Source organism: Salmo trutta, chromosome 24 (assembly GCF_901001165.1).
Source record: "Salmo trutta chromosome 24, fSalTru1.1, whole genome shotgun sequence".
NCBI classification, from domain to species: Eukaryota; Metazoa; Chordata; class Actinopteri; order Salmoniformes; family Salmonidae; genus Salmo; species Salmo trutta.
In genome coordinates, this window is record NC_042980.1 from 13736923 (window position 1) to 13762094 (window position 25172).

The 25172-nt window shown below is 42.4% G+C and overlaps 1 protein-coding gene across 3 annotated transcripts; it reads left to right on the plus strand.

The window, feature by feature from the left end:
* The first annotated feature begins 2450 nt into the window (after nucleotides 1-2450).
* xirp2b (xin actin binding repeat containing 2b) lies at nucleotides 2451-24669 on the plus strand. 3 transcript variants are annotated; one of them, XM_029711072.1, is made up of 9 exons: nucleotides 2451-2605; nucleotides 5829-6796; nucleotides 7785-7913; nucleotides 8770-8862; nucleotides 9168-9225; nucleotides 10953-11041; nucleotides 11448-21387; nucleotides 23030-23160; nucleotides 23380-24669. In XM_029711072.1, exons 2-8 carry the CDS (start codon nucleotides 6737-6739, stop codon nucleotides 23119-23121), a joined length of 10461 nt encoding a protein of 3486 aa, XP_029566932.1. In that variant the 5' UTR covers nucleotides 2451-2605; nucleotides 5829-6736; the 3' UTR covers nucleotides 23122-23160; nucleotides 23380-24669. The 3 variants fall into 3 exon arrangements, with proteins under 3 accessions (XP_029566932.1, XP_029566935.1, XP_029566933.1); XM_029711073.1 differs by having other exon boundaries at nucleotides 2497-2512; XM_029711075.1 differs by lacking the exon at nucleotides 5829-6796 and having other exon boundaries at nucleotides 2466-2605.
* Nucleotides 24670-25172: the final 503 nt, after the last annotated feature.

The window sequence follows — 25172 nt, forward strand, 5'->3', positions numbered from 1 at the left end:
CCAAATGAACGTCTCTTTCACCGATGCGATGCGGTCCCCAACACTCAACAAAAAGAGCCGTTCAAGAAGAGAAAATGTCCCTTTATAGAAGATGTAAATGCATTTTGATACTGTACATTGTGTTCTCTGCAGTAGGCCGTGACAAATATATGAATTTCAACGTTTTCCTTTATGGGAAACATTGTCTGTTGATTAAGTAAAGGGCAATGAATGAGCTCACGCTGCAGTTTCTCTAGAGACCAGTTTCGATTGTTTGCTGATGTTTCATATGTAAGATATTATGCATAGTGTGCTTGTCTGTCCTTGCTGGTAGGCTAATATAAACATACTGTACGCTTACATAATCTCAGACTGTATTGTTACCTACAGTATGTACAGGGTTCTGAACTACTGTATTCTAAAGCTGTCTGTAGAGAAACAGTAACTCATAGTAGCATGTATCTGGGGACAGTATGAAAGACAGCATGGCGCTTCTCCCATGGAGCAGAGGTAGTGAAAGATACTGTCTCTGAAACAGTTAGCTCATTATTCCTTTCCTGGCACACTTGACATGTGTTCAGTGATATGCAAAGGCTCTAAAGCCTTGTTCACACTGCATGTCTTAATGCTCAAATCAGTTTTGTTTTTCAAATACGTTTTTGGATTATTGATTATCCAAACATCAAGTTACATGTGACCAAATTGGATTTGTGTGTGTTCTGACAGCAGTAATTTGCTGACATGGCTATGCTAGTTGTAATGACGGGTGTGTGCCCAGTGGTGAAGGCTGATTTGTGGTGGTGCTCGTGTTTCCTATCACTCAAAAGTTGTGTAGCAAGCTAACGTAACAACAATGCCTGCGATGGATGTTACCCAGATTTGAATGTTCAAAATCACAGTGTAAATACACTTTTAAAGCCTCAAAGGAAAAAATTATCCAACTTTTAAAACGAGTCCTTTTTGTCTAGCCACACCAGTCAACTAGCTAGCCAGGTAGCTGTTTAGCTTTCTAGCACGTTCACTAATGTGTTTGTAAACAATTAACATCTAGTTATCTACCACATGTTCTTGTCAAACTGTCAACAGAGTAGCTAGCGAGCAGCAAGATATGCCAAATCACAGTCTAAAAACCACTTGAGGGCAAATAAATCCGATTTGACCGTTAAGACATGTCACATGGCCAGGAATCAGATTTGCATCTGTGGCTTGAAATATCCAATTCCATGTGCTTTTTGGCTGTTCAGGATATGCAAAGAAATAGGATTTGAGTCACTTCAAACCAATGTGAACGAGGCTTTAGTGTCTGATGGAAGTCACTGCGTATCTCCAGTGAGGAGCTGGGGATGGGAATGGGTCCACCTGACTGGCTCTGCTGGTGGGGAGACTGCTGCTGCCTCCTCTCCACCGCTCTGCATGACTTACCCCTCTGTTATGGATCAGAGAACTAACTCCAAGCAGAATAAAAAGAGTCGCAATGAAAATAAGACGAGGCTTAATAAATTCCCTGAAAGTTGGCTGATTGTATTCACATTGACAGTTTCTTTCACTCACTGAGATTGAATGGAGAACTAACTTCGGCACCTCCCTACCCTTTAAGAGTAATGTGACTTGTTGCTTGGACATTTACTCAAGCCACGGGAAGAGTCCTGTATCAAATGAATTGAGGCTGTCTCCATGATCAAGAATCATTGGAGAGTGTTGTGTTCGAAAGATCTTAGGTTTCAGGCTTCCATGTAGAGTGGCAGCGGTAGGAATGCGTCAGACGGGGTTCTTTAGGGCAGGTGACATATAGAGAGGCGGGTGTGGGTTACACATGGGGTAGACGGGCCCTGCGGTGATGCATGGCTGCCACGTCTGGCCTCCACACATACCCGGCCTCCAGGGGATAGCAGAGCCAGCCTTGCGCCGCTTCTCTCCAGCTGGGCTAAAGAGGACGAATGAGAGGAGTGAGAGGAGCGAGAGCTCTCCGAACCTCAGGTGTCTCTTGCAGTGTCTGCCTTTTGCATTACATCACCGCTGACCCCATTCCAAACCCCTGGATGACGCATCACATGGGTCCGTTTTCTCTCTAACTGTAAGTGTTATCATTCAAATGAGCAGCACTTTCCTGGGATCCAGCAGCTCACGCTGTGAGGGGTAATTGAAGACTGTAGAACGGTAGAGATACCTAAAGCATTAGATATATGACTGAATGTGTATGCTTTTGGCGTGTATAAATAGGTCCTGATGACAGCTGTAGTTGCAGAGTGAACAGTGAGCTATGATGGAATCTGTGATGATGAAACTGCAGTGGTCTGATTTACTAGTGGAGTGGCCTGTAAAATAGGGTGGCCTAGGAAGTATTCACATGTAGATTTCCCGGACTCAACATGGAAGGCACCAAGGCCTCACCCTCTAAAAAAAGCACCTCTGGCCCATCTTACAGGGCGGGGGGGGTCTAAAATAAAATCAGCTGTCACTGTCTGCTCGTTGGACAGAGGTAATCACGTACTGCTGGAGCTGGACTCCAACGCCAAAAGGGATTTGACTTGTGGTGAGGAAAGACGGCCTGGGGGCCAGGGGTTTCAGTGTCCTACCTGTGGGATTCTATCGACTGAGTTGTATTTTTCTATTCTTCACAAACCTGGTAGGTGGAGAAGCGTCTTGGAGCAACTTTGTCTGTGTTGGTTGGGTGGTCTCTGACTTCTACATAGCTAATGTTGTTGTTCATAAACCATTCAAAAACGATTCATTGATGCATGCATAAATGGCTCCGTTTGCTACTTTTGTACATCATAGGCTTTCTGAGTCATGTAGTATTCATTGATTGCAGTCATCAATATGATGTTAGGAAGCAAAACAGTTGAATTCATATTCGCAGTGGAGAAATAAAAATGTGCTTTAGTTCTCCTTTCCCGTGTTTTCATTATGTGTCAGTATTTGATTATGTTATTTAATGCATGGACATAACTAGTAGTTAGAAGGAGAGCTGAGGGCCAAGGTTTTGTTCTTGTGCTGTTTGAAAGCCTTATTATTTTCCTCACAGCGCAGACATTGTCTTGGAGGTCCTTTCTTGCGAAGTAACAGGCAAATCAGAACTTCCCAAGGGCCAGTAGTACTGTAATTAAATATTTTGGATTCGGACAGTAAGCTAACCTTGAGTAATGTGAACTGCATTTTTGTCTGGAAAATACTGGATTCGTTTCTGTAGCCTTATTGCCTAAGTAGACAGACTGCCATTCCTTGTCTCATAATCGCAGATAGCAGAAGTGCTGATGTCATAGACCACATCTTAGTTCAATATAGCTTTTGAGCTCTGCATACCAAAAGCAAGGCTCCTGTCTGTCTGAAAACAGTTCCTCAGAAGGATATTACTGCCATAGACTACTGAGAGTTTTGAATGGCAAATACAATTCAACTCACTTGATGTATGGATGTAAGAACATTAAGGTATGACCTCAGACACACAAAAAAATATATTTACATATTACTGTAAGCCCAAAACAGGACAGTGTCAGGATTCTGGAAATGGGTCTTCCAAGCTTTAAAAATCTTGTCCTCACAGTTTGTCTCCAGCTCTTACTGAGAAATACGACTCTGCAGGACTCCAAAGTTTAAAATAGGGTGGATTTATTTTTGCAGGTAGTTGGCGCCTAGATTACTTCACTTTCCTGTTATGTGAGCTCTCAACTGAACATAGCATGTCACAAGATATCCAAAGATTGTTGACACATTTCTGGGCCTTAAAGTTTATGAAATCTTTAATTAACATTATAGCTGCATGGCCTCCAGTTGCCAAAGGCAATGGGAGAGATTGAACTTTCTCCTATATCTGATATAAGAAAACATTTCCTATGGCGCCAGGTACGTTGAAGCTACCTGGATTTATAGTTTTGGACAAGGTGAAACGTATCTTATTTTGGGATGTGGCTATGCTCGTCCCCCTATCCCTCTTGACAGGCTGATAGGTTTACACTAGCATGCTGATCATGCCTCTAGGCTAAAATAGATGGTCAGATACAGCTTTGCCCCAACACTGTCTTGTCCACACAATCCTATGATACTGTACTTATCAACAACATCAATCCCCAGCAGGACTATTTATGCCTATCATTAGGTTTTCATTGTCCTCCTGGGTGATCAAATGTTTATAGTCTCAAATACGTTTATAGAATGTTTAGAGCACAAATAGGCTAGTCACTGTTAATCTTATCTATTTGTGGCTTCAAGGCAGTAGGCATATCCTTCAGATAAAAAAAATATTCTTCTCGGCATTTAAAGCTATCAAATACAGTTTGATTTTGAAGTGATTCAATCTGTAATTTCCTGTCATAATTCATATTATGCAAGTGAAATATCATCTCCAGTCTGACTCTTTTTTGCTGACAGTATTCTTCATTTTTCATTCAGTTTGATAAAGTAACCATTTGCGCCTGTTCAGAGACCCAGCTTTGTGTAATGCACGTTGAATCTGTTTTTAATTTGATTAATGCTGATTAGGCTTCATACCGCTTGCCAATTAAAAAAAACGGAAATTCTCATGAATTAGGACTTTCCTCTTAATGAGTGTCCCTTACGTGATTCCAAAGTGATGCTTTTACGGTGCTGTATGTTCCACAAACCCCAAATTATCTTTAGTGCCTCTGTAGTGCAACATGAAACTGTGCATTCATGCTTCCCAAAACCCAGACCACCAGAGCTGAAGTATGCCCCCATCACATGTCATGAGGTGTCCATGCTGGCTCAGCACCAAGGCTAATGTGCACTCTGTGTGGGTTATAAACAGTTTGGGGTGTCAGGGAAACATTACCATAACCATGTTTTACAGCACACCGACAAACATAAATCTTTATTCTCCCACTGTTTAATTGACCATCCACTGGGAAGGCTGTAATTGATTTGAATGATGCTCCTGTGTTGGAGAGGGACTATCTCATTCACTAGAGCACCTGCGCGCCCTCATGGGAAACACTGTGAATTCCCTTTCTGCTGGATGTGTATGGTCGCTGTATAAGAAACGGTTACAACACAGAATGACTTCACCCACTATCCATGTCACGATGTTGACCACAGAAGAAAAAATTATAGTCTACTGTCAATATTACATTTAAAGTTTGAAAGCCTTTTCAAAGCTCAGTTGCCAGCCATCCATGTTTGTGTACCCTTCTTTTAAAATAATTCCAAATGGCAGAATGGCTCACAAAGCGAATATACTGTCTATCCCTGTGCTTTACTAATGGACTGTAAATTCGTTGTAAGGTCTTCAGCTGTATTAAAACAATTGTCACCAGTTTGCACTCACTTAATGTATGTTAACAGTCGAAAGCATGTCATGTGATTGCACTGTTCCCGTTATAAATGTACTGTGTAGCTACAAAATAGATCTCCTCTTAAATCTGTGTCCCCTATTTGAACTGGTGAGGGAGGTATTGGTATTGTAACTCTGCAAGCCACCTGATCTCGCGCACTTTGCGACGCGAATACTCATGTAAACTCGCGAGATCAGGTGGCTTGTGGGGCCATTGATATTCTGCAACTCATTTTTTACATTTTAGTCATTTAGCAGACACTCTTATCCAGAGCAACTTACAGTAGTGAATGCATACATTTTTTCTCCGTACTGGTCCCCCGTGGGAATCAAACCCACAACCCTGGTGTTGCAAACACCATGCTCTACCAACTGAGCCACACAGGACCCATAATGCACCTCTTTTATAAGCTAGCTTATTATCGCCCCCATGGCAACTCAACGCTGGTCACAGACAACACTATGCACTAAATGCTCTACTAGCGAAGTAGTCAAACCATAATATTGTGTATAGCATAGACTGTTGGGTAAATTTTATAATTAATGACTGTTGTTCCCATAGCTGCTGGCAGCGCAGGTGTAACTACCAGATTAGGACTTCCTGAGGAAGCTGTGAACTCAGAGGAACAGGATTCACTCTGAAGACTCAGATCCCATTGACAGGACCCACTGACACAATTTACTGACACCAGGATCTACTCACACCAGGATATATTGACCACCAGTACCCACTGGCACCAGTACCCACTGACACCAGGATCCACTGACACCAGGATATATTGACCACCAGTACCCACTGACACCAGTACCCACTGACACCAGGATCCACTGACAGCTGGATCCACTGACACCAGGATATATTGACCACCAGTACCCACTGACACCAGTACCCACTGACACCAGGATTCACTGACACCAGGATTCACTGACACCAGGATCCACTGACACCAGGATCCACTGACACCAGGATATATTGACCACCAGTACCCACTGGCACCAGTACCCACTGGCACCAGTACCCACTGACACCAGGATCCACTGACACCAGGATCCACTGACACCAGGATATATTGACCACCAGTACCCACTGACACCAGTACCCACTGACACCAGTACCCACTGACACCAGGATATATTGACCACCAGTACCCACTGACACCAGGATCCACTGACACCAGTATCTACTGACACCAGTACCCACTGACACCAGTACCCATTGACACCAGTACCCACTGACACCAGTACCCACTGACACCAGGATATATTGACCACCAGTACCCACTGACACCAATACCCACTGACACCAGGATCCACTGACACCAGTACCCACTGACACCAGTACCCACTGACACCAGTACCCACTGACACCAGTACCCACTGACACCAGGATATATTGACCACCAGTACCCACTGACACCAGGTTCCACTGACACCAGTAGCCACTGACACCAGATCTCACTGACTGCAACCATGGCCATGTACCAGCAGGCAGCTGACTCCAAGCAGCAGGACAACATCTTCTCCAGCGGGGTAGGCAGACACACACAATACATTATAAAGATATGGTCATACATTTATGCTTGTATTCTTCAATGACCAGTTTTAGGTCGTACTACCTGACTTACTGACAAACCTAACCATAGAAGCTTCTAACAATGTAGGTGATAAGATTTAAAACAAATATATATTTTTATGTTCAGGGATTTGTCCAGCGTGTCCATCGTAATGAGCCAACTACATCATTTTTTGACTAATTGTGTGTTTCGTCATGCCAACCCTGTTAACCCTGCCATGTTATGTGTGACTGTACGGCCTTGCGACGTTAGATTTTGCAGTCTAGAAGAAATGTATTCCTCATTTTGAATGAGGTTGCATAATTCTGATATTCACAGTAGGTAATTCCGAGCATGTTCTAAAGCAGTTGCAGTCATGCAAAGAAAGAGTCAAAGTGTTGCGATTGTTGTGATAGTCACTGATGGCTTTGTGGTGCTATGTTAGTGGAAAGTGATGACAGCTGACCAGTGGGAGAGGTCAGTGGCCCTGCAGACCAACGGAAACATGACTCCTCTCATGGGGCTCAGTGGAAACAAGGACAGACAGGCAACACAATGGGCAATCTGTGCCCCCTGCAGGATCCCATTAGTCATGTTTTAGACCTCAAAGCTGTCAACTCCACTCTGCAGGGTGGGCAAAACAACTATCTGCCTGGACAACATGCTGTGATGCACCACCCAAAAAGCAACCAACTAGAAAGATTGCTCTGCCATTGTGTAAACATAATGCCACATGCTGTCAGGAGGCCTACATTGAAATGGGCATGTGTGCAGGCATGTGTGTGTGTGTGTGTGCATCTGTGTGTGTAAACACTCTGCAGTCTCAGTAATGGCTGCTCCAGTATTTTCTATGAATTTGCAGAAGTCTGCAATGAAACCCAAGCTCAATAGGCCTATTAGGCATACGTCTGATCCCAGGCCATGTAGAAATGCAGGCAGCTAATGATGTTTCACTACTTCATTAGGTCATGGAGGAGTCTGAGGTATGCTCCGTGCCTGGGGGGCTCGCCAGCATCAGGGCACAATTCGAGACCCAGGAAACTGCAACATCGCACAACGTCACCCAGTTCCTCTTCCACCACAGAGCTGTGCAGGTACTGTAATTAATGCAGGCTAATCTCAGGCATGCGGTGCATGGGGGAACGTGCAGATGTATTAAGACCTCCAGCCTACAATCTAGCTATCCATCCATCCGCACCACTGTCTCCCTGCCCGCATTACGTCCCCTGCCGAGTGTAAGTCACTCACTCAGGGAGCGACCACAAATCTGGGTGAATAGTAAATTATTGAAAAGGCTGGGGAGGTGCCTGCTGCTACATTATTTTTCTCCGAAGGCTTAAAGTACAGATGTTAGATTTCATTTGATGCACTGCTAGACAGTGCAGGCCAACTTGGCAATGGAGAAGAATACAGATCCCTGTGTCTGTCAAAACCCCTGGATTTCCCACATACATTGCTACTGCTTTAACTGCCACTATGTGTAAAGCTTGGAATCCTCAGCTGAAGTGACACAAAGGTGCATGAAACAAATGAAGTATTCTTTGTCCCTGTATGCATGGTGATAGCTACTGTGTTTGATTAAGGTGAACGTTCCATGGAATCGTCCCTTCTCGTCTGTCATCCTCTCTTTGTCAGTGATTAGTGTAATTTAACTGCAGTAGGCCATCTAATTATCAAGCTTCTATCCCATATTGTTCTCAGTGATGCACACTCTATCTGCTACTGTTTGAGCATTAATTAAACTCACTGCTGCTGCTGCTTGTGCTGGGCTGTCAATGAGTGGGAGCCATTCCCTGCTGTGTGTGTGTGTGTGTGTGTGTGTGTGTGTGTGTGTGTGTGTGTGTGTGTGTGTGTGTGTGTGTGTGTGTGTGTGTGTGTGTGTGTGTGTGTGTGTGTGTGTGTGTGTGCGTGTGTACCTGCATGTGACAGCCAATGTCTTCGATCTCACAGGAAGTGGAATTGAACTCTGAGTTGACAATGAGGAGCAGTTCCAGGGAAGTCATCCCAGCCTCTCAGCAGGCTATTTTCCATCAGGATGAACAGGTACATGTAGACCTTCTGGATTCCTCTGTTTCATCACACGACAGTGAAGCTGGGCTGACAACCCAGACATTAATGCCTTATATGTGTTAACAATTGTAAAAACTTTTTCATTAGAGAAAAGCTCTTTACTGACCACAGTCAGTACGCTGACAACAAGATAGACCTAGTAGAGAGTGGATTAACTCTAAACAGCTTGATATTTTTTTCAGTTAATGGCCATTACATAACACAGATTGACTTTACATGTCCCCATAAGTTTTCTTAATAGGTGGAAATTGTCCTAATAGACTGCCATTCTGATACAGGTCACACATGAAGAAAACTTGGCTTCCAGTTATGAAAACAACCATAACGATGAAGCAGGTAGGATGGTACTACAGTTTATGCTCATTATGTTTTACAGTGTGCGCATCATTAAGATCAGTAACACTGTTCAAATTATTTTAAATGAAATCATATGAAGTTGATGGATGAATCTTGCATTCGGAAAGTATTCAGACCCCTTCCGTTTGTCCACATTTTGTTACGTTACAGCCTTATTCTAAAATTGATTAAAAAAATGTTTTCCTCATCAATCTACACACGACACCCCACAAACAAAGTCATAACAGGTTTTTAGAAATGATTGCAAATGTATTAAAAACAAAAAACAGAAATACCTTATTTACATAAGTATTCAGACCCTTTGCTATGAGATTCGAAATTGACCTCAGGTGCATTCTGTTTCCATTGACCATCCTTGAGATGTTTCTACAACTTGATTAGAGTCCACCTGTGGTAAATTAAATTGATTGGACATGATTTGGAAAGGCACACACACCTGTCTATATAAGGTCCCACAGTTGACAGTGTATGTCAGAGCAAAAACCAAGCTATGAGGTTGAAGGAACTGTCCGTAGAGCACTGAGACAGGATTGTGTCGAGGTACAGATTGGGGAAAGGGTACTAAAAACTGTCTGCAGCATTGAAGGTCCCCAAGAACGCAGTGGCCTCCATCATTCTTAAATGGAAGAAGTTTGTAACCACCAAGACTCTTCCTAGAGCTGACCAAACTGAGCAATCGGGGGAGAAGGGCCTTAGTCAGGGAGGTGACCAAGAACCAAATGGTCACTCTGACAGAGCTCCAGAATTCCTCTGTGGAGATGGGGGAAACTTCCAGAAGGACAACCATCTCTGCAGCACTCCACCAATCAGGCCTTTATTGTAGAGTGGCCAGACGGAAGGCACTCCTCATTAAAAGGCACATGACGGCCCACTTGGAGTTTGCCAAAAGGCACCTAAAAGATTCTCAGACCATGAGAAACAAGATTCCCTGGTCTGATGAAACCAAGATTAAACTCTTTGGCCTGAATGCCAAGAGTCATGTCTGGAGGAAACCTGGCACCATCCCAACGGTGAAGCATGGTGGTGCCAGCATCATGCTGTGGGGATGTTTTTCGGTGGCAGGGACTGTGAGACAAGTCAGGGTCGAGGGAAAGATGAACAGAGCCAAGTACAGAGGAAAACCTGCTCCAAAGTACTCAGGACCTCAGACTGGGGCGAAGGTTCACCTTCCAACAGGACAATGACCCTAAGCAAACAGCCAAGACAGCGCATGAGTGGCTTCGGGACAAGTCTCTGAATGTCCTTGAGTGGCTCAGCCAGAGCCTGGACTTGAACCCAATCTAACATCTCTGGAAAGACCTGAAAATAGCTGTGCAGCGACACTTCCCATCCAACCTGACAGAGCTTGAGAGGATCTGCAAAGAAGAATGGGAGAAACTCCCCAAATACAAGTGTGCCAAGTGTCACACCCAAGAAGACTCGAGGCTGTAATCGCTGCCAGATGCTTCAGCAACGTACTGAGTAAAGGGTCTGAATACTTACGTAAATGTGATATCTGTTTTTTATTTTTAATACATTTGCAAAAATGTCTAAAAACCTGTTTTTGCTTTTTCATTATTGGGTATTGTGTGTAGATTGATGAGGGAAAAAACAATGTAATCCATTTTAGAATAAGGCTGTGACGTAACAAAATGTGGGAAAAAGTCTAGGGGTCAAAATACTTTCTGAATGCACTGTATATTGCTTTGTCCTCTTTACATTGTTAGAGGAGGAAGGTCCTAGACTTACAACCAAGGAATTGAGAGATCATTTTGAGAGAACCATTGAGGAAGCTGCCCCAAGCAAGCCAATGAAGGTAATTGGACATGCTTGTCTTAAACCCATTTTACTTAAATGGACAGAAACTGCATAATTTTGGCTTCGGTTACACACAAACCATTCTGCTTTTTATCACCATTGCTGAACAAGTTATTTACTTTATTTGAATTGTAATTTGTTGCAGCGTAGCTAATGTGTAAACACAGCTCCTTAATAACACTGTAAGATGTTTTTTCTTACCTTGTTTTTAAAATGGTCAAGATTCTTCTATTAAACCATGTCAGGCACCAATCCCTCAGTTAATAACAATGAGACTGGATATTGACAATTAGTGATAAACAAAGAGCTGGCATGCTCTACATGTCCTGTTTGCATTCAATTTTGTTTCTGAAAACATGTCAGGGACCTCTAATGACCCCAATCATTCTTTTCTTCCCAAAAAGATTGGCCGAGCTGACATCAATAGGTCTCAGTGGGCCTCAAATGTATCACAAAAACAAGACTCAACAAGTGAGATACACAATTTATCATCAAGTAATATACAGCATTTCTCATCAAGTGAGATACATAATGTTTCATCAAGTGAGATATGGGAAGATTCTGCTACTGAAGCAATAGAGGACACGTCTGCTGCTGCTGTTGACTACGAGAATACAGAACATTTCCCTCCGCCACCTCCAGAAGATTTAGAGTACTTCCCACCTCCATCCCCAGACTTACTGCAGGTCCCATCAGAAAGTCCAGACATGCCAGTAGAGTGCTACTACTCACCTGAGCCCCCGGATTCAGCTTACCCCTCTAAACGTCCACTCAGTAGACAGGAATACTCCAGGCAGAGAAACCAGTATGAGTTGAAGCGCCTTTACAAGCATATCCATCCTGAGGTTCGTAAAAACATAGAGATGTATAGTGATGCGGCTGAGTATGAGAACACCCGACAGGGGAGTCGGGAGGAGTTCACAGGGGAGACCAGGTATATATACGAGGATAACGGTAGCAGCCCCAACGACTGCATTAGCCCAGAGGAAGAATACCTGGAATGGGATGAGATCCTCAGAGGGGAGGTGCAATCAATGCGCTGGATGTTTGAGAACAAACCTCTGGATGCCATCAAAGACGACGCCTCAAATGAGGGGGATGACCAAAACATGGAACAGGAGATGATTGTTGGGAGTGATGTAAAAAGCAAAGCATGGATGTTTGAGACCAAGCCCATGGACACATTGGGATCAGACAACATAGCTTCAACTAAATATAGAAACAGATTCAATAAGTTGGACAAAGGAGATGTCCGTGCTGCAGCCTGGTTGTTTGAAAACCAGCCTATGGAGACCCTGAACAAAATGCATGGCGATGAAGAGCTAACCAAAGAGATAGTATTTACCCAGGAAGATGGCAGCTCTACCATATACATGCTTGAATCTCAGTACATGGAAACTTTAGGTCATACTGAGACCATCGATGACAGTCACCTCCTGAGTCTGAGGTCAGCGCTTGAGGATATAAAGGGAGAAGTGAAGACGATCACAAGCACATTTGAGACTCAGTTTATGTGCGTCCTCATGGGACAGGCAGGCCAGATGTTGGAGATAACATCTATACGCAAAGTGGAGACTGAGAAGGGGGAAACTAGAACATCAACCTGGCTTTTTGATACTCAAGCCCTGGACATGACTAATAGACTCCCTGCCCCAGTGAAACTTGTGTGTAGCCTGTCCATGGAAGACAACTACAAAGGAGATGTTTACAGGGGTAGATGGTTGTTTGAGACAAAGACCTTAGACTCCATGAACAAAGATGAATGGGAAAGCTCAGTGCTGCAAAAGAAAGACATAATCGGAGCTGATGTCCGAAAACATTGCTTAGTGTTTGAAACTCAGCCAATGGATTCTCTGAAAGATGATTCAAATGCTAGACCCCCGACTATCGAAGAAGTTATTGGCGGTAATGTTAGATCTGCAAGACACTTCTTTGAGACTAGTCCCAAGGCAGCTTTGAAGGATATCAATGAGGTAGGGAGGCTCAAAAAGGTAGTGGCAGCAGAAGAAGAGAAGGGTGATGTAAGGCACCAGAAATGGATGTTTGAGAATGAACGACTAGAGAACATAAGAGATGAGAAGAAGGAGATTATTCGTACTGTGAACTTTGAAAATCTGACTGAAGAGGAAGGTACAAGCTACAATGCAGATGTCCGTAAGAATTGCATGGTATTTGAGACTCAGCCAATGGACACCTTGAAAGATGATTCAAATGCTAGAGCCTTTTCAAAGACGGAAATTGTCAGAGGCAATGTCAGATCAGCTAAACATTACTTTGAAACTGCTCCAGCTGACAATTTAAAAGACCTTGCTGAGGTTGGGAAACTACAAAAAATGGTGAGACTTGATGAAGAGAAGGGGGATGTGAGACACCAGAAATGGGTTTTCGAAAGTCAACCCCTGGAGCACATTAAAGAGGAAAAGAAGGAAGTCGTTCGAACCATTAACCTGGAGGAAATTGATAAAGTGGATGTCTCAAACTACAAGCAAATGTTTGAAACCACAGACTTAACCAGATGGGATGAATCTCAAAAGATACTCGTGGAGGGTGTAACATGTGGCTTTGTGAAATCTAACAAACATCTGTTTGAGTCTACACCAATGTACGCCATGCAAGACAGCTCTGGCCATTACCATGAAGTGAAAACAGTGCATCGGGAAGAGGTTGTCAAGGGAGACGTAACAAGCTGCAAATGGATGTTTGAAACACGCCCCATTGACCAGTTTGATGAAAGTATCACTAATTACCAAATTATTAAAGGAATATCCAAAGAAGTTGCGTCTGGTGATGTTAAAACTGCCAAGTGGCTGTTTGAAACACAGCCTCTTGATGCAATTAAATACTTCAGCAATATTGAAGATGAGGAAACTACAACTAAGGAAAGTGTTGAGATTGTAAAAGGTGATGTTAAAACCGGTAAGTGGTTATTCGAGACTAAACTAATGAATGTCCCATACGAGAAGGATGAGTTGAAGAGTGAAAATGAGAGTGAGGAGGTACACAAAGGAGATGTAAAAACCTGCACATGGTTGTTTGAGACAAAGGCACTTGACACTATCCGAGATGAAACCGAAACTGTTCTACAAACATGCACAGTAAATCAAGAAGATGTCCAGGGCAAAAATGTACGAATGGCTCGTTTTCTATTTGAGACAGAAAAACTTGAGAATATCACAGGGGAGGATGAAAGCTTTAAGTGGGTTACTGATATAGACATTCAGTCAGGAGATGTGAATAGAATGAAGTATATCTTTGAGAACCAGTCCTCTGATATCATGACCTCAACATCTGAGGAGGTTATGCAAATGCTCAAAACTACACAATCAGAGGACATCCAGAAAGGAAATGTGGTGAACTGCAAATGGCTCTTTGAGAACCAGTCGATAGATGCCATACATGAAACCCAAGAAGAGGCTCTGGAGACCCGCACTGTGATGGATGTGCAAGGAGGTAATGTGGACAAAGGTCGTTTCATTTTTGAGACCTACTCCTTGGACAAAATCCAGGAGGTGTCCTCGGAGACAGAGACCGATATCACAAAGTTGCAGAAAATCACCCGTGAAGAGGAAGAGAAAGGAGATGTAAGGAACTACACCATGATGTTTGAAACTCAGCCTCTTTATGCCATTCAAGACAAACAGGGTCATTATCATGAGGTCACCACTGTCACAAGCGAGGAGAGATTGAAGGGTGATGTGATCGGGTCCCGGTGGTTGTTTGAAACAAAGCCTCTTGATTCTATCAGGGATACAGATGAAGTCTATATAATCAAATCTGTCACACAGGAGGATGTTCAGAAAGGAGATGTTACTTCAGCTAAGTGGAGATTTGAAACACAACCTCTTGATAAGATTGCAGAGGACATAAAAATGTCAGTTAAAACTGTTGAAGATATTCAAGGAGGAGATGTTAGAATGAATAAACAGCGTTTTGAATCTGATGAGCTGTCACAGAAGTCTGTGCGAACAGTTAATGTGAGTGAAATCCAAAAAGGTGATGTCAGGACAGCAAAATGGATGTTTGAAACTCAAACAATGGATAAAATACGTAGCCAGAGCGAAGATAATTTAATAGAAACAGTCATGAAAGAGGAGGTCCTAAAGGGAGATGTTAGACAATCAGTGTGGCTCTTTGAACAGAATCCCCTTGACCATATAAAGGAGGTAGATGAGGATAATACAGTAGTTGTTCAAGAGGAGATCCCCAAAGCCGATGTAAAGACAACAACATGGCTGTTTGAAACAACTCCGTTCCATGACTTTAATGAGAACAGTGTTGAGAAGTCGGAAATCCTGGGTAAAAGTATCAAGGGAACCCTTGAGGAACTATATAGCCAGAAAATTGTTAATTCAAAAGGAATACTCATTGAAGCAGATGAAATTGGGGATGTTAGAATGGCAAAATACCAGCTAATGAATACGGATTCTCCAGAGATCCAAAGAGAGGAAATCATCAGCGGTGATCTGAACAACATTATGATGAATCTTTTGAACCGTCGGGAAACAATTGAGAGGGGAGTAGTGGTAGAGTCAGAGGAGAAGGGTAATATCAGTACAACAGTGCATCAATTGTTCAACCAAGAGAGGGGCATCAATGTGGAAAAGGAGGAAATATTAAGAGGTGACATCCAGGAAGCTGTAAACAATCTTCTCAAGGAGGGAGGATCTGCTAAACGTGGTATACTCCTTCAAGAGGATGAGAAGGGAGATGTGCAAATGACTATTTATTCTCTTCTAAATAAACAAGAGGACATCAGTGTTGAAAAAGAGGATATAATCAAAGGCAATATAAGGAATGCTCTCCAAAGACTATCCAACCCAGAAAACCAAGAGCAGATGAGGATAAAGGTGGATGAGACAGAAAAGGGAAACGTAAACTTTTACTCCACATGCATTGAATCTGGGGCGCTTGACTATCTCAAACAACTCCAGGTAGAGCCAGATGAGACTCCACCTGAAAAGATAGAAAAAGAGGAGATTATTGGAGGAGATATAAAGGGGACAAAACTCATTCTTGGCAGTAATCAAGCACAAATTGAGCGTACAGTAGTTGAAGAAGACATAGTGTGTGGAGATGTTCGCAAATCAGTCAAGGTTTTCATGAGCGAACCCACACTCTCACTGGATGGCTTACAAAAAGAGGAAATTGTGAGGGGTGATTTGAAAGCAGCTATGAACTCACTGACTCAGTCTGTAAATCAGACAGTGGTTGTAGAGAAAGAGGAGGTGGTGAGAGGTAACATACACGAAACCAGAAGGCACCTTGAGTGTGCCCAAAGACGGCCCAAAGAGGTGGAAAAGACAGAGATTGTCCACGGCAACATCAAAGGGGCACTGAAGTCCCTAGAGAAATCTGCAACCTCCAAAGTTGAAGTTGTCATCGAAGATTTAGTTCCGGGAGACATCAAAGGTACCTTAAAATCCCTGGAGCAGGCAAAGCAAACAGTCAGGGCGATCGAGAAGGAAGAGATTGTAAAGGGTAACATTCATACAGCAAAGCAGTGTTTACGAGATGCTTCTAATGACAGAAGGACATGTCAACAGGAAATAGATGTTCAGGGAAATGTGAGAGGCACTATTGAGCTCTTATTGGAACCACCAGCTTCTCCAAGAATGACACGGAGGCCCAGCTTTGAGGGTGATGTGAAAATGTCCATTAAGTCACTCTACGAGACACATGAGGTGCATGAGATGGGGGAGGAACAAACTCAACCAGAGAAAGAGGAGGTGATAAAGGGTGATGTTAAAGGCACAATCAAATCCTTGCTGGAATCAGCTCAGCGTGCAGCTCCTAAAATCAGAGTGGGAGCTAGAAAGGTCAAAGTCCCTGTGAGATCTCCATTGCGCTCACAGCATGGAAACCCTCTATCACGTTCACAGCAAAGTAGCCCTGAATGTTCTGTTGCAATCAAAACTGAGAGTGAGACACTTAAAAATAAGTCTCAAAGCATTGAAGCACAGAGAAACATACAAAAAATAAAGACAGCTAATTCGGCCAAAACTGAGAGCTCAACACAAGAGAATCAATCCCTCTCAACTCAAACCGCAACCAATGCATCTGAATCACAGACTAGTCAACAATCAAAGACAGTAATGCAACACACGACCATCACTCAAAACCATGGCATTATTTCTTTGGAGACTAAGTTCCGTAACCTCAATTCAAGTCGAAAGGGTATGATCAGACTAGATAAAACCAAAGTGAAAACAAATGTTCATACCCCAACACGGACATTGTCTGAGTCTGAACTTTCTCTCCCTCCCCCACCTCCACCGTGTGACGATCAATCATCCCTAACCCCAGCATCCTCTATCAATAGGCTGGACTTGGACCTTCCTCCTCCCCCAACTCCTCCTCCCCCACCACCTGTTGACTCTGAGCCTGATCATTTCCCTCCGCCACCACAGGATTTCCTTCCACCCCCTCCCTCACAGCATGAACTGGACTCTATGCCCTACCAGACACCTCATCCATCACCAGCAAAAGCCACAAAAATGACGGTCAAAAAGGTGAAAGGTCCTGCATTGCATCAAGTCTCGAAACTTGAGCCAACCAGTCAGATTCAGAAAATTCAACAGGCAACCTCGAAGAAACATACAACCACAGCCAATAAATCTGTGTTGGAAATCAGCAAAACTCAAAATGAATTAACTGTTTTGTCTGAAATCCCAAAACCCCCAGAATCACCACGACCATTAAAGAAAGTTTACGTCGCCCCTATAAGATTTACTCCTCCACCTTCTCCTCCTCCCTTCATGAGATCCACTAAATTCAAAACTCCATTAATACAGGCAGAGGAAATGTACAGAAAACAGAAAGTGGATAGTACACCACCTGCTACACCGAGTCCCATTTTCATGCATGAGTCAGTCACTGCTGCCCTTGAAATGCTTTCCTCTGAGGAGGCAGGTATGAAGCAATCAAAAAAGAGCATGGCATTTGGTTTCACTCAAGAGGTGGCTGAAAAGACTGTGACCAATGTTAAGTCAGACACACTATCATCTGATTTATCCAAGCAGGCGCAAATCGCAGATACTCCTTCAAGCACGACTTTGATCTCTGCTGCATATGGGAAAAATCTCCCTGAATCTGCTGTTATTTCTGCAACTAAACAGCATATTGTCTCTGATCAGACATCCAAAATCGTCTCAGTTCAGCACCAGACCACATCTATTTCCTCCACAAAGCAGCAGACAGTTACTGCAACTAAACAACAGGTAACTTCAGCATCCGCCAAGCAGTCACACTCTGCTGTAAGTAGCTCTCAAGTCCAGATCTCATCCAGTGATGCTAGAAAGGTTAAAAATACAAAAGCAGATGTTCAAAATTTCAAAGTTTACTCTCAAGATACAAAAACAGAAGTCCAGAAGGAAGTAAAAAATAAAGGTTCCCATAAATCTGAGGAGAAAAAGAGCAAGGATAATTCTGCATCCCAACTTCCCGAGAAGGTTTCTGACCAGCCTACCGAAACAGTAAAGGGAACCCAAGAAACAAATGTCAAAGCAGCGAAATCACCCTCAGAAGACAAAAATAAAAATGACAACTCTGTATCACAAGCACCTGAGAAGATTGCTAATCAACCTATCAAAGTAGAAAAGTTAACCCCAGAAACTAATGTCAAATCAGGCAAAAAGAAGAAGGCCAAAGGGCCAGAAAAGCAAGTAGAAGTAAAAGAAACAAAACAGCCAGATGAAACTAAAACGGAAAACATTTCACAGGTGAAGGATGTGAAGGTGGAAGTAAAGGAAGTCACAAAGTTGAAGGTTCCTAGTGAGCAAACAAATGCCCAGACTGACGTCAAGGTCAAGGAGGACAGTCAGAAAGCTCCTGCTATTAAAGACAACCAACCAGCAACTCCAACTTCTGCAAGAAAGAAGAAGAAGAAGAAGTCAAAAACTAAAGATGCAGCTGCCACCACAGAATCAACTAAATCTCTTTCTGAAAGTTCCACTCAAAGTCAGGAGATGCAAATAGCCCATCAAGAGGAGCAGATCCAGGTACATAAGGAAGTTATCACTGAAAGCAAAGTTGAAAGAAAAGTTCATCAAAGTGTCCAGCAACAGGGAACAGTTAAAGTAGAAAAGCAGGTTAAGCCATCTCAAAAGAAGAAAGAGTTGACAGGAAGCCAACAGATTCAAGAGAAACCAAAGGAAGAGTACAGAAATGTTCCAGTCAAAGTGGAAAGTGGAAAAATGAGAAACATGTCAGCACAAAAGGAACCTGCGAAGCCCTCAACAGGGAGCACTGAGGATCCTCAAAGACAAGAACACGTCCAGAAGTTAATCTCACATATAACAGAGTTAGAGGGAGCTTCAGGAAAAATAGATTCTAAATCTGTGAAGACACTGCTCAATACTATTCCAGAGTGGCTCATTGGTCCTGAGGAAAATCTTTATTTGGAGGGAACTGCAGTTGAGCATAATATACAAAAGCTTACAGAAATTGTTTCATATGTGAAAAAAATAGCAAAGGCAAAGTTGATGTGTTTAGAGGGGATCCACACTAATCTGGAGAAGCATGAGTGTGAACCTACTTCTGAAAAGATCATTGTTGGTGGTGCAACTCAAAGAATACATAAAATAAGTATTGGCTCTTTGAAAGTTGAAAGTCAAAAGAAAGTTGTGGAAAGCAAAGCAACCTCACATGAAAGCAAAATGCAAGAGTTGAGTGTAAAATCTATGCGTTCACCCTCACCCTTACTAAGGATGCGCTCACCCTCACCAACCTTTATTACCATTGAATCTACCCGGAGAACTGACTCTCCTCAGAGAATAACCCCATCACCTATCCTAACGCACAGACCAGCCACTCCCCCAACACCTCCCCCTCGCAAATCGGAAACTCCTACAACACGCATCAATAGGGCCACACCCTCTCCCACCTTCTCTAGGGCAGAGAACTTGGCGCGGCTAAAAGATACTACAGCCAAGCTTTCCCGTGGGGTGACGCCGCCTCCAGTTTCACTTCCTATGCAAGTCACAGAAAAGAAATCTGAGATTGTGGAATCCCCTGCATCATTCCATCGGCAGATCAAAATTGAGGCACAAGCTGAGGGAACTTCAGAAGTGTCAGACACAACAATTGTCACTCAAGAGGCTCAAAAGGCTGATGTAAAGGTCACAGATAAAGAGTCATTCCATCAAACGGATAAAGAAGTCATGGAAGCTTCTGAAATATCAGACTCGTCAATGGTGACTATGTCAGTGAGAAACAAGAGGGAGTTTTTTGAAGATGCTCAAAAAGCTGAGGTAAATAAGACCAATGTGCGAAAAGATCCCATCGACATCCCAGAGCACTTGGGCCCAGACAGGGAGGAGCCCAAAACAACAAACCAAGAGAGTAAGGATGACACACAAAGCACATCTGAGAAGGTCACAGAGAACAATGCTGAAATAGTGGGATCTGCAAAGTCAACTGATAAAGAATTGATGGAAGCTTCAAAAATGTCAAACTCATTAGCAGCAACTACATCAGTGAGAGACAAGAGAGAGTTTTTTGAAGAGGCTCATAAAGCTAAAGTAAATAAGACGTATGTTCGAAGGGATCCCATTGATATCCCCGAGCGCTTGGGTCCAGACATGGAGGAGCTCAAACCAGAAAACCAAGAGAACGAGAAGGAGGACCTTCCAAAGGTGGACTTGTCAGGATTAGTCAATAAATTTGAAACACCGGAAGATAAAGTTTATGTCAGAAAGCCTATCTTAATGATAGAAAGACGTGGGAGTGAGATGGAATATACAGAGACTGACGTAGAAAATACAGTTACTCAAGAAGAGGAGATGCCAACTTTTGACATCAAGGCTATTAAAAATGTTTTTCAAATGGTTGAGCAAAGTCCCTCTTTCAAAGGGGAGAAAAATAAACAGGAGGAGCTGGAGTCAAACCTGAGTGAAAACACAAGAGATAGTTCAAAGCAGGATAACACCCAGGAGACACAGAGGGGCTTCGGGCAGATCTCGCCCCTGCCTCCCCAGAAAGAAGTGCAAATCATGTCAGCAGACCCAACAGGCTTCTCTGAAAAGTCAGTCACAGAGCATTTCTCAAGCTTAGATGAATTCGGCAACAAGACAATTGGATCACTGAGCAGCACAACTGTTTCCCAGCACTCAGAGAGCATAATAACCCACCATGCCCCCTTCTCTTATGCTGACGTGGTAAAAAAAAAGAAGGGTTCTGAGGTGACGCCGTCTGAATCCCCGGAAGAGGCTTCCACTGAAGAGTTGCTGAGGAATTTCCACAAAACATGGACGGAGAGTGAGAGTGTTTTCAAGAGTCTCGGCTACAGTGTTTCGGAGGAGAGAACATCACATGTTGTGTCACATCAAACAAAGACCGTTGTTACTGGTAAAGACAGTTGTACTGCCTGCATGATGGGACTTGAAACTAACAGGATATAATGGCATGTAAAAATGCCCTCTCCGATATTCAATGAGACCTAACATTTTTACATGTGTCTGATTTTAAATGGAGAGAGATTATTGTGAATGGACAAAGAACTAATGCTTCAATGAATGAGTCATGGCAAAAGAGCAAGAGCTAAGCATGATATGATGATGACATGAGGGACATTATGGAATAGAATCTCACACATCCTATTTAAATGCAAGCATTCATGTTTGACCATAAAAATCAACACAAAGTACAAGTTTGGGTCAATACTGTTTGCCATCAGCAAAGAATGTTTGAGATTTCTGAAAATTGTTTTTTGATTTCACCTTTAATGTGATTGCACTTGTTTGATGATGTATGTACACAACCTAGTCTCAGAGCATTTTGTATTATTCTGTATGTAAATCCGAGGACACAATATGTATTCATTTGTGGATGTCCATCACCGATTTCATATGATATATTACGAATTACATTTTGTAGTATATGTTACAAATGTGCAAAATGTATAATATGTTACAAATGTTAATGCAAAACTAGCGAGCTGGCTAACGTTAGCAAGGCTAAGGGTTAAGGTTAGGGGTTATGGTTAGGTTTAGGAGTTAGATTAAAGGGTTAAGATTAGGGTTAGGGTCATCTAAAAGGGTTAAGGTTAGGGTTAGGGGAAGGGTTAGCTAACATGCTAAGTAGTTGCAAAGAAGCTAAAAAGTAGTAAGTAGTTGAAAAATACCTAATTAGCTAAAATGCTAAAGTTGTTCGTGATGAGATTTGAACTTGATGTTGGACTTACCCATCCACCCGACCAACCACCCTACTTTCATTTTTTGCTTTTAGTAACCATCGGTCTTAACATATCGTAACATATCATACTTATTTGAGTGTTCCGGATTTACGTTGACTATGTTACATCTAGTCTATGAGACCAGGCTAGTATACATATACAGAGTATATACACTGAGTGTACAAAACATTAGGAATAATGAGTTGCATCCCCCCCTTTTGCCCTCAGAACAGCCTAAATTTGTCACGGCATGGACTCAACAATGTGTCGAAAGTGTTCCACAGGGATGCTGGCCCATGTTGACTCCAATGCTTCCTACAGTTGTGTCAAGTTGGCTGGATGTCCTTTGTGTGATGGACCATTCTTGATACACATGGGAAACTGTTGAGCATGAAAAACCCAGTAGCGTTGCAGTTCTTGACACACACAAACCGATGCGCCTGGCACCTACTACCATACCCTGTTCAAAGGCACTTAAATATTTTGTCTTGCCCATTCAACCTCTGAATGGCACACATACACAAGCCATGTCTCAATTGTCTCAAATCTTTAAAATCCTTCTTTAACCTGTCTTCTCCCATTCATCTACACTGATTGATGTGGATTTAACAGGTTACATCAATAAGCGATCATAGCTTCCACCTGGATTCACCTGGTCAGTCTAGTTACGGAAAGAGCAGGTGTTCCTAATGTTTTGTACACTCAGCGTATACTACGCATGATCATGACAATTATACCTTGATAACGTTTCTTAATATTATTGAGTCATTGTGTATGTTGTATAGAAATACTAGAATGCTAACTTTTCTCTGGCAGACTCGAATTCCCAAGTCGGAGCTTTGCACTGTGTGTCAGAGGAGGGTCTATCTGATGGAGGCTCTAATAGCGGACAGAAAACAATTCCATAAATCCTGTTTCTGCTGCGAGCACTGCCAAAATAAATTAAGGTAAAGCACATATCACCCAACCAAGGTGAATTCAAAGTAAGTGGATTTTGGCTGTGAACTGGTAAGCAGTGCTTGAATGGTTTTGCTCCTACAGTTTGTGTCTGCACATAAGACACCAATTATATTGTGCTATGTTTGCAAATTAAGCAATAAAAAGTTTGACATGATTGTGGAATCAGCTTCACTGTTCTGAATAATAATTTGTTCTGTCTCCTCCAGCCTTGGCAACTATGTCTCTCTCCGTGGACATCTGTGCTGTTTACCACACTACAAACAACTCTTCAAGTCCAAAGGGAACTACGATAATGGATATGGACAGACACTTACCACTGAAAAGAATGTCAATGAAAGTGGCAGACTCATCACCTCAGAGCAACTCGATTGGAGGAATTCCCAGAGCAGCATAGGCTCAACTGAAAAATAATTTATGAAATCAAATGACGAGAACAAACAAAATAGTAATAAGATACCTGTTGTGTGGCCTCCACAAGCCCACTCCCCACAGAAAGCCTTTAAAGTACAAGAGGACTAACTAAGCCACCATGGCCTCCGCAGGACAATTCCCCGAAGTCACCCAAACAACAACATAGGAAAGCTTTTTCCAGGAGCTCTCTTTGAAAGAGAGCATTTCCACCACCATGGCAGGTAGAAAAAGGCATCATGTATGCCAGAGAAAACTGAAGAAACTTCAAGCAGTCGATGGTAAGGCAACCTATGAGGGCAAAGAGACAGTTGGAATTGGGAAAAGTCTGAGACTGAAGGACAAAAGTACAAGTGCAGTAGACACGAAAGGAGATGTGAATGGTAGAAATTGTGTATATATTTATATTGTGTGAGAGTGGAAGAAGATGGTTCGGAAAGTGCTTAGGGTTAGAGGCAAAGACGACTAGAATGACAGAGAGAAACATGGAACGTTATGCTTAGAAATGGCGCAGGAGGCCTACCTCATTGGTCTTTCAAGTTTGATAATTGAAGACATTAGCTCTGTATTTCACATGGAATTGACCCACATTACTCACGTTTAATTGATCTATAAAATATAATTTTGATATGTTCAACGGGGCTCACACAAAATATTTGCCTAATATCTTCGGGGTAATATATTTAGATTTGTTAAATTTACCTTGTTCAGTCATCTATCAATTAGTTTAACTCCATGGAGAGAGTATTGTAGATATCTAAGACACAGTCATAATTTTGTCTTGGCTTTTTCTTTCAACATATCAACATTTTTAAATTTACCTTTTTCTAGCACCTGGTGTGCAGCCTAGTAAAAATTATCTTGGAAATACTTTCTTTATAATATATATATATATATACAATATATATCCTCTTAATTGGTATTAATCATGTTTGTTTTGGACATTTATATCATATTTTGCAATGCACATTTTTTTAAAGATTAGACTTCCTTGCTTTGTACAAGAGAATTGTACAAGAGACTGGTTACTCAACAATTCGTTCAAATTTATTGCTGATCCAGGGGCAATAAAATCATTGAATTGGTCAGTCTCAATCGCCTTCTTTCACATGAATTTCAACATCGTTCACATTAAAGGTCCAATGCAGACGTTTTTATATCAATATCAAATCATTTCTGGGTAACAATTAATAAGTACCTTACTGTGATTGTTTTCAATTAAAATGGCCAAAAAGAAACAAAATAGCTTCTGAAGCAAAGAGTTATTTCTCAAGACAGAATTTTGCTACAAGTGTCTGGGAGTGGTCTGAGTGGGAGGGGAAAGCTGAAAATGTGTTGTTATTGGCAGAGAGGTCTGGAACTCTTTTTCTTATTGGTCTATTAACTAAATTATCGCATGGTGATGTCAGAATGGAAGGCGAAAACTCCATCCCACCAAAACATGCTTAAATTTCAGGTGGTCTTTTCAGCTCTTACACAGCTTTTGGGCTCCCGAGAGGCGCATCAGTCTAAGGCAGCGGTCCCCAACCTTTTTTGCACCACAGACCGGTCTCATATAGGCCTATAAGTTTAGTATAGCCGATTTTCATAA

Bases quoted from the DNA above. Each gene is read 5' to 3' on its own strand.
- xirp2b (XM_029711072.1), top strand. From the start codon at position 6,737: ATGGCCATGTACCAGCAGGCAGCTGACTCCAAGCAGCAGGACAACATC. The intron at 7,914-8,769 runs GTACTGTAATTA...TCGATCTCACAG, and splicing joins TCCACCACAGAGCTGTGCAG to GAAGTGGAATTGAACTCTGA. The intron at 21,388-23,029 runs GTAAAGACAGTT...TTTCTCTGGCAG, and splicing joins AACAAAGACCGTTGTTACTG to ACTCGAATTCCCAAGTCGGA.